The sequence below is a fragment of the Varanus komodoensis genome, unplaced genomic scaffold, assembly GCF_004798865.1.
Source record: "Varanus komodoensis strain SLA01 unplaced genomic scaffold, ASM479886v1 scaffold3, whole genome shotgun sequence".
NCBI classification, from domain to species: Eukaryota; Metazoa; Chordata; class Lepidosauria; order Squamata; family Varanidae; genus Varanus; species Varanus komodoensis.
The window spans coordinates 13,023,358-13,038,467 of record NW_025335761.1 but is presented as its reverse complement, the minus strand read 5'-3'; the positions used below and the strand labels follow the sequence as shown (position 1 = coordinate 13,038,467).

General features: G+C 41.9%; 1 protein-coding gene across 2 annotated transcripts; it reads right to left on the bottom strand.

The window, feature by feature from the left end:
• Window positions 1-1,933: 1,933 nt before the first annotated feature.
• NDUFS3 (NADH:ubiquinone oxidoreductase core subunit S3) lies at window positions 1,934-15,092 on the bottom strand. 2 transcript variants are annotated; one of them, XM_044436140.1, is made up of 7 exons: window positions 14,984-15,092; window positions 13,234-13,299; window positions 11,311-11,408; window positions 10,870-11,019; window positions 7,530-7,655; window positions 6,356-6,475; window positions 1,934-2,191 (listed from the first exon to the last, which is right to left on the bottom strand). In XM_044436140.1, the coding sequence occupies exons 1-7, from the start codon at window positions 15,024-15,026 to the stop codon at window positions 2,024-2,026; spliced, it is 771 nt and encodes a 256-aa protein (XP_044292075.1). In that variant the 5' UTR covers window positions 15,027-15,092; the 3' UTR covers window positions 1,934-2,023. The 2 variants fall into 2 exon arrangements, with proteins under 2 accessions (XP_044292075.1, XP_044292078.1); XM_044436143.1 differs by having other exon boundaries at window positions 13,234-13,296; window positions 14,984-15,084.
• Between the last annotated feature and the right edge of the window lie 18 nt (window positions 15,093-15,110).

Sequence of the window (15,110 nt, the reverse complement as noted above, 5' to 3'; positions counted from 1 at the left end):
TGTTAGCTTCCCACCAAAGTGGTACCTTTTTATCTACTTGCATTTGCATGCTTTCAAACTGCAAGGTTGGCAGGAGACGGGACGGAGCAACAGGAACTCACCCAGTTGTGCAGACTCGAACCGGCAACCTTTAGATCAACCAGCCCAGCAGCACAGCAGTTTAAACCACTGTGCCACCTGCATCCCCTTACATATAACTCAGAATAGTGCAAATTCAAATAATGTAGCCACTGCATAGGAATCGTTATCCACACTAATCAAGACCTACATGCATTGCTTACCCTAGCAAGTGGGCCACGCCATCCAGAGCTGGTTGTTCTAGCCTCCTGAGTGGTCAGCTGTTGCCCTCCACAGCGTGGCTGCTGCCTGACAGCCATCTCAGAGAGAGGATGCTTCAAGCACCCTCATATGGCCACTCCCAAGATGGCCACCTCATGCTCATTCAATGGAATGCTTCCCCGTCTTGCTTGCCCAGCTAGAGACATGTGCTTATGCAAGCTATCAAGCAAGCACAACTGGCTAGGGAATATTATTTAAGATACCCAAACCACCTATGAGGCTCAATGTTTGCAAACAGTTAATAGTCTACCTCTCGTTTTCCACTAATCCAGGTGAGGTAGTGGCTGTGCTGAACCGGTGCTTGGCCGAGGTAAGGGAATGGATGAGGGCCAACAAACTGAAACTCAACCCAGACAAGACGGAGGTCCTGTTGGTTGGCGGATCGGGCTTCAGAGAGGGTGGATTTGACCTGGTCCTGAATGGTGCAACACTCCCTCTTAGGGACAAGGTCCGCAGCTTGGGAGTACTCCTCGACCCGGAGCTTTCTTTGGAAGCTCAGGTGACAGCAGTGGCGAGGAGCACCTTCCTTCAGCTTTGGCTGATTAATCAGCTGCGCCCCTACCTGGAGTACGACTGCCTGGCGACGGTGACACACGCGCTGGTGACTTCCCGCCTAGACTTCTGTAACACGCTTTACATGGGGCTTCCCCTGAAGACGGTCCGAACACTTCAATTGGTGCAAAATAGAGCTGCCAGGTTGCTGACGGGGACGGGGCGTTATGCTCACATGACTCCAGTCCTCCGTCAGCTTCACTGGCTTCCCATTGAAGCCCGGGCCCAATTCAAGGTGTTGGTTATGACCTATAAAGCCCTAAACGGCTTGGGTCCTGGCTACCTGAACGAGCGCTTACGTCCGTATATGCCCGACCGCCCCTTGAGATCTGCGGGAGAGTCCCTTCTCCGGGAACCCTCCATGAAAGAAATTAGGAGAGTACGTACTCGAAGGAGGACTTTCTATGCGGTGGCACCCAACCTATGGAATTCACTCCCCAAAGAGGTCCGCCTGGCACCGTCGTTACTGGTTTTTCGGCGCCAGGTAAAGACCTTTTTATTTAAACATCATTTTAATTGTTAAAATATATGATCTGGCCAGGGCAACTTCCTCTTCCTTCTCTTTCCTCCTCCTATATTCTTTATTTGCTTATTTTATACTGTTAATTTTAATTTTATATTATTGTATCTCAGTGTATTTTTGTATTTATTGGTAATTTATTATGTTCTATTGTATTTCAATGTATCTTATTGTGTTGTAAGCCACCCCGAGGCTTCGGCAAGGGGCAGCATAGAAATGTTATAATAATAATAATAATAATAATAATAATAATAATAATAGTCTCAAAGCATAGAAAATCTCCTTCCTTTTGTTTCGCTCCTGAAGAGAAGCTGAATCCACCACTCTCACAGTGCTCATTTTCTTCTGTTTATATCTTTCTCATCTTCCGTTGCTAACGCATGTTACCTTGAATCTCCAAAGCTCTTCCACAAACCCGATGACTTAAGGACATGCTAAAAAATCACTTAGAGATTAATTTCACTTTATGCTCTTTTCACAACCCTAAAATCTGCATTTCCTCCATGTACCAGGCAGAGAAGATTTTATTGATATTTTATTATATATAAATACTGAGATCAAACAGGAAGGCAACGACTCAGGAATGTTTCCAGTTTTGTCTCCCTCCTACCACTATTTAACATCTTCTTTCTTCTCTCCTGTGTCTAACTTCAATGTTTCTGGAGCTTGCCGAAAGGCAGGGAAAGTCTCCCAGGGACTATTCAGATCGAATTTGCGGAACTCCTGTGCCAGCTCCAAAGGCTCCGCCACCACACGCTTCACTTCATCATCATACCTGACCTGAAAGGGGCAAAGAGTACTAATGTGAGCAAAAAATTATACATGTCAGCTCCAACAAAGTACCTTAGATTTTAAGTCATTTTTGTTTCTCCCACACAGGCAGGTTAGTTACCATCCCACTATCATACCAAAATCCTCTTGACCAATACAATGAATGTATCCCTCTCATCAGAACCAAAGCCTTACTGTCACCTAGAGGAATGTTTCTCCTCTTTATCCTCATCCTCAACTTCATGCTATTTTAATAAAGCATATATAATACTTAAATTAGGACTGCAGTATTAAAAGTCAAAGCACAATGTTCTAGAAGCCAGCAAATGAGCAAGTAGGGAGCAAGAAGAGAGACTAGAAACAGCAATTGTGTGGACTTCTGGAAGATCCAAGGAAGACTGATAAGACATACATAGGGTGTCTCAATTCAAAGTCTTCTCTCCTTGCAGTTCATCTGGTTAACAGCAAACTACAGTTGACCATCTCTGGATAGCACAACAAACTATAGTTTGCCACTGATCAGGATAGGAATTCTTATGTCCTCTCCCTGGGTGTAGAGGAAGCGATAATGTGAGCAAGCCCAATGCTCCTCACACTCAGCAAACTGACATGTGCCATTCCATCTGAATGCACCAGGCACAATTCATTTCTTGGCCAAGAAGTGACTGCTGAGTTTATCTGCAGATAGTTTCAAGCCAACTCTGCAAACAGCAGTTGTGTCTATGCCCAGCTATTAATTGGATTCCTTCTGTCCACCTCCCTACCCAGCAAGTCCTCCTCACTAACTCTGCCTTCCTCACACTGAACTTTTTTCCATCAGGAAAACAAAGACAGGCTTTGATTTGTAATTGACTAAAAACCTTTATACCACATTCCATTACTGATCTATTCAGAAGTAAGTTCCACTGAGTTCAGTGAGACTTACTTCTACCTATAGGCATAGCATAGGATTGGAACCTTTAAGAATGCCCCTAGTTATGGGACAGATTTTAAATCTGTATTTCTTTATATTTAACACAAGCATAGTAAAATTACACATGGAAAGCACTAAGGATGCGCAAGGAATATGACGTGAGCGAAAATCTGATGAAGTTCCATAACTCAACCCCCTGGATTCTACTCTGAAAGCTCTGTGCTGGCACCAATTCACTAAAAAAAATGAAAAGATTCTGTATAAAATACAGCTACTTTGCACAAATCAAAACATGGAAACCATGTGGTCCCAAGTGTGATGTGTGCAAAATCAGCCAATCTATGCAAAGTGGAACAAGAAACAAACATGCACCTAATACAATTTCCCCAAAATGGGATGCTGTTTGGGGAATATATAAACAGGGAATATATAAAATGAGATGTTGTTTGGTGGTATATAAACATTTTCAATAAATAAATTGCGCTAGGACAGTGTGCTTTTGGGGTTCTAATTTGTACAAATCAACTAATTTCGTGCAATTTCTTTAGCATTTTTAAGAAATGTGTACACTACGGCCTGCTTTAGAGACCTAAGTCTGCAAAAGAACCCTGACTCAGTTTGCTTTTGAAGGCAATCTCCTTTCTCATTTTCATTCACAGGAAAAATGTGAATATGTCTCCTACAAGACATATGTACATCATCTTAAAAACAAAACATTTCTCTCCATTCAGAAATATTTTTACTAATATACAAATTTAAAATTAGCTATCAACCAAAATCAATGACCAGTTAAATTTTCTCTAACTTGCTTGCAGCCCTCATGCAATAGTTGCCTTGTTCATGTCCTCCAAGGACTTTCAAATGAAACCGGACAATGTTGCAGTGTACTGTCTAGGCTGAAAAATATTTTTTCATTCAAGTGAGCTTCTGGTATTTGAGAGCAGTTGTGTTAGCCTCACAGGACAATCCCATCCTCCTGCAATAACAACAAGACCAATGCTTTATTTACCCAACTGCTTCTTCAGAGGAAAATTCTACATTCCCGGGCAGGTAATAGGTTATGCTTCTACTGTAAGCAGCAACTAGGCCTAACAAATCATGTCCTATAGATAAGTGAAGTTGGTCACCAGCACAACATAGGGTCAGGCTGCAGGTTTTGTGGTTAGGTTCCATCAAGTTGCCTCCGACTTATGGCACCCCTATGAATGAGGATCCTCTGAAATGTCCTGTCCTTGACAGCCCTGCTCAGCTCTTGTAAAATCAAGGCTGTGGTCTTCCTCATGGAGTCAATCCAGCTCATAGTTGCTCTTCCATTTCTACCATCAATTCTCCCCAGCACTATTGCCTTCTCAGCAAGTCTTGCCTTCTCATCATGTATCCAAAGTATGACAGCTTCAATTCATCATTTTTGCTTCCAAGCTAACAAAGAGCAAATGATAAAAATAAAAGGGGCACCAGGATGAGCAGGTTAATTCAGGTAGAGCTCCACTGTACTCCTGGGCAGAGCAATTTCTCCTCATTCTCTGTAGTGCACACCAAGGCTTTCTCAAGGTACAGACAGAAAGATTAAGCTTCAACGTACTCAAACAGGGAAGTGATTTGCATTTGGTGGATTATTTTTCACCTGGACTGTCCAAGTGTTGATTCCTTCCTTGGGACAAGTGGAATGCCAGAATGGCTCACCTCTCCAGGAACAGAGAGCCAAAGTAATTAGCTCACTATTTGTTTGGTGACCTCCCACCTTTCTATAAGCCAATTCCCACCCCCTCCTCTCTTGAGGGTCCTACACAAGAAACAGGCTGTTTGGGTAGAAATCATCCAGGAAGCCCCATCTAGACGGTGTGGTATGTTGGTTAAAGGGTTGGAATAGAGGCCTGATGGATTTCGGTTCTAGACCCCACTTGGCCATGAAGTAACTCCCAGTCCAGCCCACCTCACAGGGATGTGATGGTGAGAATAAGCTGCCGTGTAAGCTGCCCTGGGTTCCTCACATGAGATAAAATGGTGAGATAGAGTGCAATGTAATAATAATCATAGCAGTAGCTGTAATAGTAGTCTAATAGACCAAACTTCTCAGCCATAATTGAAATCAAGAATCTAACCCCTTGGCTCCTCCTGATCTCACTAGATCTTTTCTCTCAATCTTCTATCCAATTCATTCCTTGATGCCGAGAAACTAAATAGCAATAGCCGTTAAGACTCAGGAGTCTAGAGGGAAAGCAATCAACCACCTTCTGGCCTCTAACAGATGATCCCAGATTTACAAAAAGACATAGAAAGTCACCCACAGATGTAAGAGAAAATGACTTCAGTCCACATTGCCTCTCTTCTGGGCATCTTAATTGTTCTTCGAGACGTCTGACCAAGGCCTTGGTACCCAACTTTCTTACAAGACAAATCACTATCTCTCAATAATGATTTTGGGCAAGCCTATTTTTGTTAATTCATCCTTTCTCTCTTCCATCACCTAATCCTTGCATCCTTCAAGATCCCACTCGGGATGTTTCATTAGACCCGAAAGCTCTGATGGGCCCTTCTTCTGAACATCTGTGGACAATCTTCCTTGACAGCTAACCTGGAAAATGGTGCTCTTTGTCATGCTTATTTCTATCAGGAAGGTTAGGTGGGGGTTCAAGGGCCTCGCTGGCCGAAAATAACTATTTCGTTTCATGACAACAGGCTTGTATTCTATACAAATCCATCGCTCATAGTCAAGACCAGTTTGACCAAAGGAGTGAGAAGATTGTCCTGTCAAACTTTTCCCAAATCCAGTTCACTCCAAAGAGAAACTCTGACATTATCATCAGGTTCTTCCTATTTGCCTTTGGTCCAGAGGAATGCAGATAGCATGTCTGTATCTTCATCCATGTTTCCAAGATTTTGAAGTCACTAGCTCCACCAAATGGTTTCTCTCCAAATGATGGGTCTCCAGACAGACAGCAAGGAATTCCTTCTCTCATATTTGTTCCTTAGCCCCACTTGATCAATGACTTTACTGTTGCATGTTATACTGTTGTTCTAGGAGTTATTCTTGCCACTGAGGCTGTGTCCTGCATGTGGGATAAGCCTCCTACTCAAAGGAGACATCAAACTTACTGACCCTTTTTTCAAACAGAAGAGAGGAGGTTGAGCTCTGCCTGTATGCCAGAATAAAAGATCATGGCTCGTTCTGGTTTCCATTCTCCTGAATACAGTACCCCGGCTGCAAAGCTATGAAAGGACTCTGCAGTTATCTGTCTAGCTTTTACAGATGTTCATACCTCCACATATCCAGAGAGGGGGAAGTCCTTCCGGAAGGGGTGGCCTTCAAACCCATAGTCTGTGAGGATTCGCCTCAGATCAGGGTGGTTAGCAAAGAAAACTCCATACATGTCCCAGACCTAGAGGTGTGGGAATCAAATCAGTAGATGGTTAAGACTGAATACACCTGGCTCATTGGTCTGTGATGTAGAAAATGACCTCTTAAATGAAGCACAGTGGATTCATTGCTAGGCTGGGGGTGAAGAATACCTATAGGCAATAAGTGGGGCTCAACTCACAAGTGGCTGAGATTTGGGACAGAGTCAGTCATTAGCTTAAGTAACATTTCCAGCAATAACAGCGACAGAGCACTTTCCAAGCCAAGTATGAAGAATCTCAGGATTAGCAGTTGCTTCAACCGATCAACTTCTGTTGGTAAAAGTGACTTCCAAGTTACACAGAATACATGTTGAGATGGGAACTGGATACCTTCCCACTGTGACAAAGAGTCCTTAACCTGAAAGTTAAAGTTAATGTTACAATCTGTCCCGATAAAAGAACCAGGGTGGATGGTGAGGCTGAGGGCAGGTGGCACCCAAGTGTGGCTCTGACAACTCTTCAGGCCTGCTTTCTACTCCTCCACATTGCATGTGTCAGTTCCTCCAGTAATAACTGTATTGTTATACCTTCCTGGTCTAGATAGGCTAAAGCAAAAGATGTATATGAAACAGGCTGAGAAAAAATAATTACTTGTTAAGTTCCACAGTGTATCCTTACGTTTTTAAAATGCTCACTTGGACAAGCTGGAGATTTTTAGATTCTGGATCAAGTTAACATAGTGCAGATTGGGGTAGATTGGACTACACTGTATTTAATCAACAAATTACGAACACAAATTATTCAAGTATATTCCTGTTAGCAAGAATTTATACACCATTTTACAAAAACATGGGGAGGAAAGAGCACTGACCAATTTCTAGAAGGTCCACGAGTCTTCTCTAGCTGCAAGGGCCAGAACGCAAGCTCTGCAAATAAGATGCCCGCACAGAAAAATGCCAGAACCAGGGGGACCTTTTAAATAATGCTAACCACTGGAATTTGGCTCATCTCAAATGAGATCATGCACTCTCATTCTGTTTGGAAAGGAAACCAACTCTTCCCCTCATCCTAAATGTCAGCATCTCTGGTGCTTACCTCTCTTTCATACCAGTTTGCTGCATTGTAAATTGGAAAGGCCGAATCCAGAGGCGTCAATTCATCAGTATAGGTTTTCACACGAATTCGGGAGTTGTACCTTAGGGAAAGGAGATTGTAGATAATCTAAGGAGAAAATAAATAAATGGTTAAAAACAGAAATAGTTTGTCTCAGTTTTAAAAGGAAAGTTTTAAGGCAATTACCACTACACCATATTACAGCTACAGTATTTTTATTTTTTCAGTAAAAATCAGTCTTCCTTACTCATTATACACCTCATCTCCTCAAAAAATTTAAACCAGTCGGCAGTGAGAAAAAATAGTAAACATTCTGTAGCACCATTCAGAAGAAAAAAATAAAAGCTTGTATCATATTTGTTATTCTGCTCTGAAAGCTATCTAGTCAAAATTTCTCAATTTTAAACCATCTGATCAAATTTTGAGTGGCAGCACCATAGCCTGGAAGGAAAAAAAATGAAGAGAACAACATCTTCTTAGAGATTATAAAAATCATTTATTATTACATCCAGTGAGATCCTGGTATGAAACCGTTGTTCAGGGATGATATAACTTTTTAAAAACCCCAAAATAAGATTATAATGCAATCCTATGCATAGTTAATCAGATGTAAATATATACACTCAAGGCCAATCAAGCATACCAAAGAAATTCATATCCTGCCTTTCCTAATGAAGGAAGACAACTAGTAACTCCCAGTGTTAGATCTTTGTGTATAATCTAATAATACAAATTAAGTCATATACAAGATAATGGTTTAAATAATTCAGACAAGATTTCTTTATTATGTAACAAATAATTTGGCATCTGTCTTCCTCCCAGGGAAAGGAAGTGTGGCACCGGCCTGTTTTCCCATGCTGGGTTTCATCTGGCAGGCTTCTTTTCAGACGATTTGCTTGTTGGAACTGGAGCAAGTATTTCCCCCCTCAATTAAGAGCACTCCCCTTTCATATTCCAGTCTAATTATGCCTTTCCTCTCCTCTCTTGGCTAGCCCTGATAAAAGGCTGCAGAAGGTTTGGCTCCTCTGTCAGAGGCTGGATGTGCTAACACTGCGGACCTGGCTCCCCCACCACGAGGCATTCCTTGGGAACCCTACGTGGCAGCAAGCGTGCCATTTAAGCAGGACAGTGTTACAGTTTGCATTGTACTGCTGTCTAATGTATCCTGTCATTCCCTTCTGTTTTTGCAAAAGCTCTTCTGTTAATAAGCACTATTTTCTTCTAAGTTAGTTAGGACATGCCTGAGCTTTCTGACCAAGGACTCAGAGAGAGGCTTTTCTCTCCCCATATGGCCCAGCCAGTTAGAAACACTGTCAAGGTATTTGAACTGGACTTTAGAAGGACAGACATACTGCATAATGCAGTTTGAGTAATCTCCAGCTCTGGTACAGGAAGATGCTTAGATGCTAACTATTTTCTTCACTGAAGATATGGATTATGAATGCTCAGAACATACTGAACAGTGGTATGATTAAAACTACAGGCTATTTAATTATGAAAACTAATTCATTCACCAACTTCTAAGAAAAAAGCGCATACAATGAGAATCCTGGAAAGTGGAAGCTAATCAAAAGTACATTCTAAAAGTGGTGCAATCATAAAACTATTATGTGAGCTTCATATTATCCCTGAAACATTGAAAGCAGCCATGACAGCCAGTGTGGTGTACAGGTTAAGAGTGTTGGACCAGGACTCAGGCAGTCTGGGTTCTAGTCCCTACTCAGCCATGGAGCCAGCTGGGTGACTTTGGGCCAGTCAGACTCTCGGCTAACAGGGTTGTTGTTGTGAAGATAAGACTGAAAACAGCAGCAGGAAAATGATTAAACTGCTTTAAATTCTTTAAAAAAAGAAAAAAGCAGGCCACACATCCAATACATACATACACACACACACCATGTGATGCACTGCCCCAAAAAACAGAAGAGAGCCAGTGCTTACTGTTTTGAGTTTTCACAAAGTGATGCCTTGCACTGTATCCTAGACTCACTGTTTTGCTCCAGCTGAAGAAAACTTCGGACAGTGGAAGGAGAAATAAAAGGGGTTTTCAGAATCTTGACAATAGAGGGAGTGAGGGAGAATAAACAAAGCCTACAGTGTAGTATTCTGAGACAAAAAGGCATAAGCTATGAAACAAGCTGTCTGCCTAGGTATGCCAAAGATGGAGGGAATAAGTGTATTTTACTGTGGTGATTGCTCCTACTGATATTAAGGAAGATACCTAGGGCAGTACCCAACCTTCTTGGTCTGTTTATGCTACTGATGTAATACCAGCGTAAGTAACCAAAACAGCCTGCACTGGTGCAATGAGTTTGCTGGGTAAACCCATCAGACCAACTTTTAGTATTGCCAGTAGAGATTACTTATGCCAGCAGCACTTCAGTAGTATAAGCAGAGCAGTGGTTGGGTATTGCCTCTAGGAATATGGAATGGCCATTAAATAACAAATCCCAAACTCTCCTCTTTTCCTCTTTCATACTGAAGCCATATATATTCATGAAAGGTCTTTAAACAGTGGAACAAGCTATGTGTACTGATTGTGTTTCTCTCTAGGCTGTCTTTGTTTTTAAGCTGCCTTTAAGGGTGGAACCTCAATGCATCTGTCAAAGAAGCCTGTGATAGTGTATCCAGAAAAACTACAAACCCCTATCTTGGCAGATGGGATGTAACACCAGCTTAAATTAAGCAAATAAGCAAATGTTACACTGATTAAACCTCTTTAAGCTAGAGGAGAATTTGAACTGCTATAATTAGGTTGACCTATTAAGACATTTATATCACTGAGTATTGTAACATGACCTCTGCTAAAAGAAAAGCAGAAATAATTCAGCTGGATCGGAAAGGGCTGTCAACTGCATCTAGCAGGGTCATGCGGGCAAAATATAGATTTCGTGCTGTCAAATGAATGCCTTTTCAGTTATATTTAGAAGCAGCTCTTCTTAGCATCTTACAACACCTTCTGAAAAAAGGAACTGCGCTTCCCCCAGACAACTCTCAACGATGATCAAGGAACTTTTTTGTTTGTTTCTCACTAAACAAATACCACTAACATGGCACCTTGCACAATGTTAAGCATGATACCTATTCCTGGAACAATGACTACACAGAACTGCAGAAAGAAAGCTAGGACAGCATGCTTGGCACAACCATTAAGAGACATGAAAATTCAGAAATGGCACACTAGAGGCCAGCAAGCATAACCAGAGAGAGAGAGACAGCCAGCATGAGAAGATGCTAGAGGGCTATCTCACTGTTTTGCTTAGCCATTTTGATCTTGGGAGGAGTGGCAAACTCTTTATAGAGTATCTTGAAGAACAACTCCTACCTCAAAGCGGTACTGTCGAGAAGGAACATCAATTGCTGTCAGATCAGCTAAGGATTTGAACTGGGCAGTTGTGTGGTCTTTCAGAAAGCTGAGAACTGGAATTATCCCATCTGGGTGGATTAAGATTTCCAGCTCATTGAAACATGTCACCTGATAGGGAGAAAAATAGTACTATGTTGAAAAGATTGTCATCATTAAAATTTGCAATCCTGAGAACATTGATATGTCTTTAACTCCCAATCAAATCAATGGAACAATTTCCAAAGAATGTGTTTAACATGGAAAGAGGTTCAAATGAAAAAGCCTCATGGTACGTAACAATGAAGAAAGGTACTTTCTGTCATCCTTCCAGCTCAGCCTAGCACACATTACTTTCCAAAAGAGTTCTGATACTTCCTACTATAGCTTTAAGACAAAATTATATGGTTAGTAGGAACCCACCTGGACTTGTTGAACATACTTGGGTAGAATCTCGGCCACATATTCTCCAAAAGCACTCAGTTGCTTCTGTGTCACATCATCCTTTGGCCTAACAGTGGCTAAAAAGGAAGTCATAGTAGTAACTTATAGAAAGCCCAATGTCAGTGCACATCCAAAAGAAGCTCAATGCAAATCCAACTGTCTTTGAATCACCACAGGGATAAGAATGGTTTGTGACCAAAGCTGGCTCTTTTTAAATTCACACTACATATGTATCAAGAGGCCTTTGTTACCACCAACCAACCAAGCATAATTAATAACATTAGTACTGCATGAACTTTTTGCATCTCATTTTCCTCTGAACTGTTTACAATCCCAAACATGTCTGCAGTTGCAATTCAGGATAATATTTCATATTAGAAGCAGACTGTAGTCCATGAAAGCTTATGTGTTAAGCCTTTAAGGACCACCGTACTCTATACTGTTATTCCTAATGTGATGCACAGTCTTTTAGTACATCTACAAATTCTAGGAGGAAGAGAACAGAGTCAAAACCAGGAAAGAGACTACAATGCATTCAGAGAATCCCCATGTATATCAAACTCTCAATCACACTGTAATCCGGGTAAATACAAAAGTGCCCATCCAGCACAGCACTATAAACATTATCATATGAGCAGCTAATTGTAATGTCTGCCTTTCCATATCTGAGCAGAATTTTATCAAGCATCTACTGCTGAACTGAAATCCAGAGAATCAGTAAAACTCTCATCCCTGAATGGAGATGCCAGAAGCCTCCAGCTTTTCACATTCTTTGAAGTCCACAGAAAGTAATATACTACTCCGTAAAGGTCACCTTCCTTCATCCTCAGTGGGATTTATTTCCAAGTAAACATTTTAAGGATTAAGCTATTCATCACACTAGAAAGAGATGTCAAAATAACTGCAGATATTAGACAGCATATGGCTACTTTACCAGTATTACTTTTCTGCTGAGGCTCTTTAAATGTCAAGCTGGCATTATGTCACTATTAGAAATATTAGTCCTGTAGGTTATCTCTACAGTATATATCTGACAAGTAACATAAAACTAGGTAAACTTTCAGTATCAGTAAAGCAGTTGACTCTAAACAGGTAACTCCTCACCCCATATCTCAAAATATTGTTGGATTACAAAGCACATGGCCATGGATTGGGGTGATGGGAATTGTAGTTCAACAACAAATGAGGAGCAAGGACTGGAAACCCGGTTCTAAATTAGGCTACCAGGAGTTTAAAAGTGAATGGAGCAGAATACCTAGAAAGTCCTCTCTAATATCCAACCCTGTGCTTTGCTAAAGCTAGGATTCTGGATTAGGTAGAACAGGGATGGGGAAAACTCCAGCCTGCCCACTCAACACAGTCCATGAGGGTTCCCCATCCAGCTCTCCAACTTCTTCCTCAGGCCCTGCCACCTCTCAAACAGCCCACTGAAGATAAGAGGTTTTTCCTACCCAAGGACAGGGCAGACTGGGGCAGAAGCTGTCCTGCTTACTTGTATGGCTTGCCTTATGTTCCCCATGTGAATAAATAGGTAAGTGTGCCCTGCTTACATCTGAGTAGACATGCTGATTGTGCTTATTTTGAGTAGACCTTGAAAGACTCACTGCTTGGGATATTACTTGAAAATGCTGCTGAGTGGGCGTGGGCGTGGGCATGGGCAAGCCTTGCCTGCTTTCTTGAGTAGGCTTAATATTGATCATAATCACATTTTAGCCCTACCAGCTTTGTTTTTGCCCAGCAGATGGCATGCGGCCCCCGACACCTTCCCCAGGTTTGAATTCAGCTCTTGGGCTGAAAAAGGTTCTTTGTGCTTGAGGCAGAACATAGCTTCGATCGAACAAAACTGCCATTCATTGTACTGTAAATGAGATGCTGGTCAAAGATGAAACAACTCAGACTTACGCTGAGTCTCAGCAGTAGTATTCCCTTCAAACCGAGCTTGCAGTAGCATTGCGGGACGGCCAGCTGCTATAAAGAAAGCAAAGGGTCTGTTAAATTGCTTGAATTTTATTGACGTATTTTCTTGCTAGGAAAGAGAGTTATCTTCTCCACAAAGAATGTCATTAAAATGTACTCAAATGATCAAAGTATTTCATCAAACTTTTTTCATAGAGTGACTGAGACGTCATTGGTATTTAAGTGGCCCAACTTGTGAACAGGACTCCAGTTATGGGATACATCATTATACATGCATGTGCAACAGGCATTTTCCTTTCCACTGCAGCCCCCAAATACCTTGCAGGTCCCCCAGTCCTCCAAGAAGATGCACTGGGGCTGCAGGGGGAAGAGCTATTTGGTTCACCAGAGATGTATGCTCCCATAACAAAAGGAAACCATTTGATGAAAGCCAAGATACTCTCATCTAGGATGATGAATTGAAACTGAGTGTTCCCTTAGTTTCTTCCTATCTGCCAGTCTCCTCTCAACAAGAAGTCACTGAGCAGACATGAGATTTATATTCAAGTGCCTCAAATATTCATCCAAACACTTGCTAAAATTCAGGCCTGCTTCAGATTTTACAAATTTCTAGTCACAAGGTATTTTCATGCAGGAGTTATTGTACTGACTGTAATGAACAATGTCTTCATATGTGTTATACATGAATTCCCAAGCAGATATCGTTTTTATGTAGCTATGTTTTAAGAATATGAGTCAGCTCTCTCAATACAAGAGAAAACTGCACTGAAAACTCACAAAGAAGCCATAGGATTTAAAACACATAGATTAAAAAAACAAAAACACTTGCAGCCCATACATTTATCTGAGATATGCAGAATCTAATCTAAACAGGGGGTTATCTCATGGAGGAAAATGCAGGAAGCTGAAAATCTTAGAACAAGATGATTAACAAAGCAGTGCCAAATTACTAAGGTTGTTGTCAAGTGCTGTCAAATGGTGTCCAACTTATGCTGACCCTATGAGTAAATGCTCTTAAAAATGTCCTATCCATGACAACCCTCTTCAGTTCTTGTAAATTCCAGGCATGATTATCTTCTCTGGGGAATTATGCCTTCTCATAACATGCCCAAAACATGACAGCCTCAGCTTTGTCAATTTTGCTTTTCAGAAAAGCTCTAGTTGATTTGATCTAGGACCTTCTTATTCATCTTTCTGTCAGTCCATGGTATTCACAAAGCTCTCCTGCAGCACTATGTTTCAAATGCATCGATTTTCCCACTGTCAGCTTTCTTCACTGTGCAGCTTTCATACGCATACATGGTGATCAGGAAAACAATAATGTGGAAGATCTCGGCCTTGGTCTCCAGTGAAAGGTCTTTACACTTGATAATCATTTCCGGTTCCTTTATTGCTGTCCTTCCAAGTCTCAATCTTCCTCGAATTTCTTGAATACAAGGGCGCATCCATAATACAAACTATTCTGCGCTATTGTAACCATCATGGCTTCACCCCGAGGATCTCGGGAATTGTCGTTCTGTGATGGCGCCGAGAAAACTCTGCCGATCCTTCCTGCATCGCCTCAAAGAACTACAGTTCCCAGGATTCCCTAGGAGAGGGTGAAAAGACGATATACCCACCGGCGACAACAGCGGGGACAACCCCTAGCTTGCAGAGGCAACGGACGCAGCTCCAACTGAATGAAGAAAGCTCGCCCGCTACTTCAAAGAAAGGAGCAGTCCAGATGTAAACTCACCTCTCAGCCCGGCGCGGGCAAGGCCCAGCGCAGCCGCCAACATCCTGCCCGCTCAGAATCCCAAAGCAGACCTGCGGGACTCACAAGGACACCAACCGGACTTCTGCCGCGCATGCGCGCCATTACG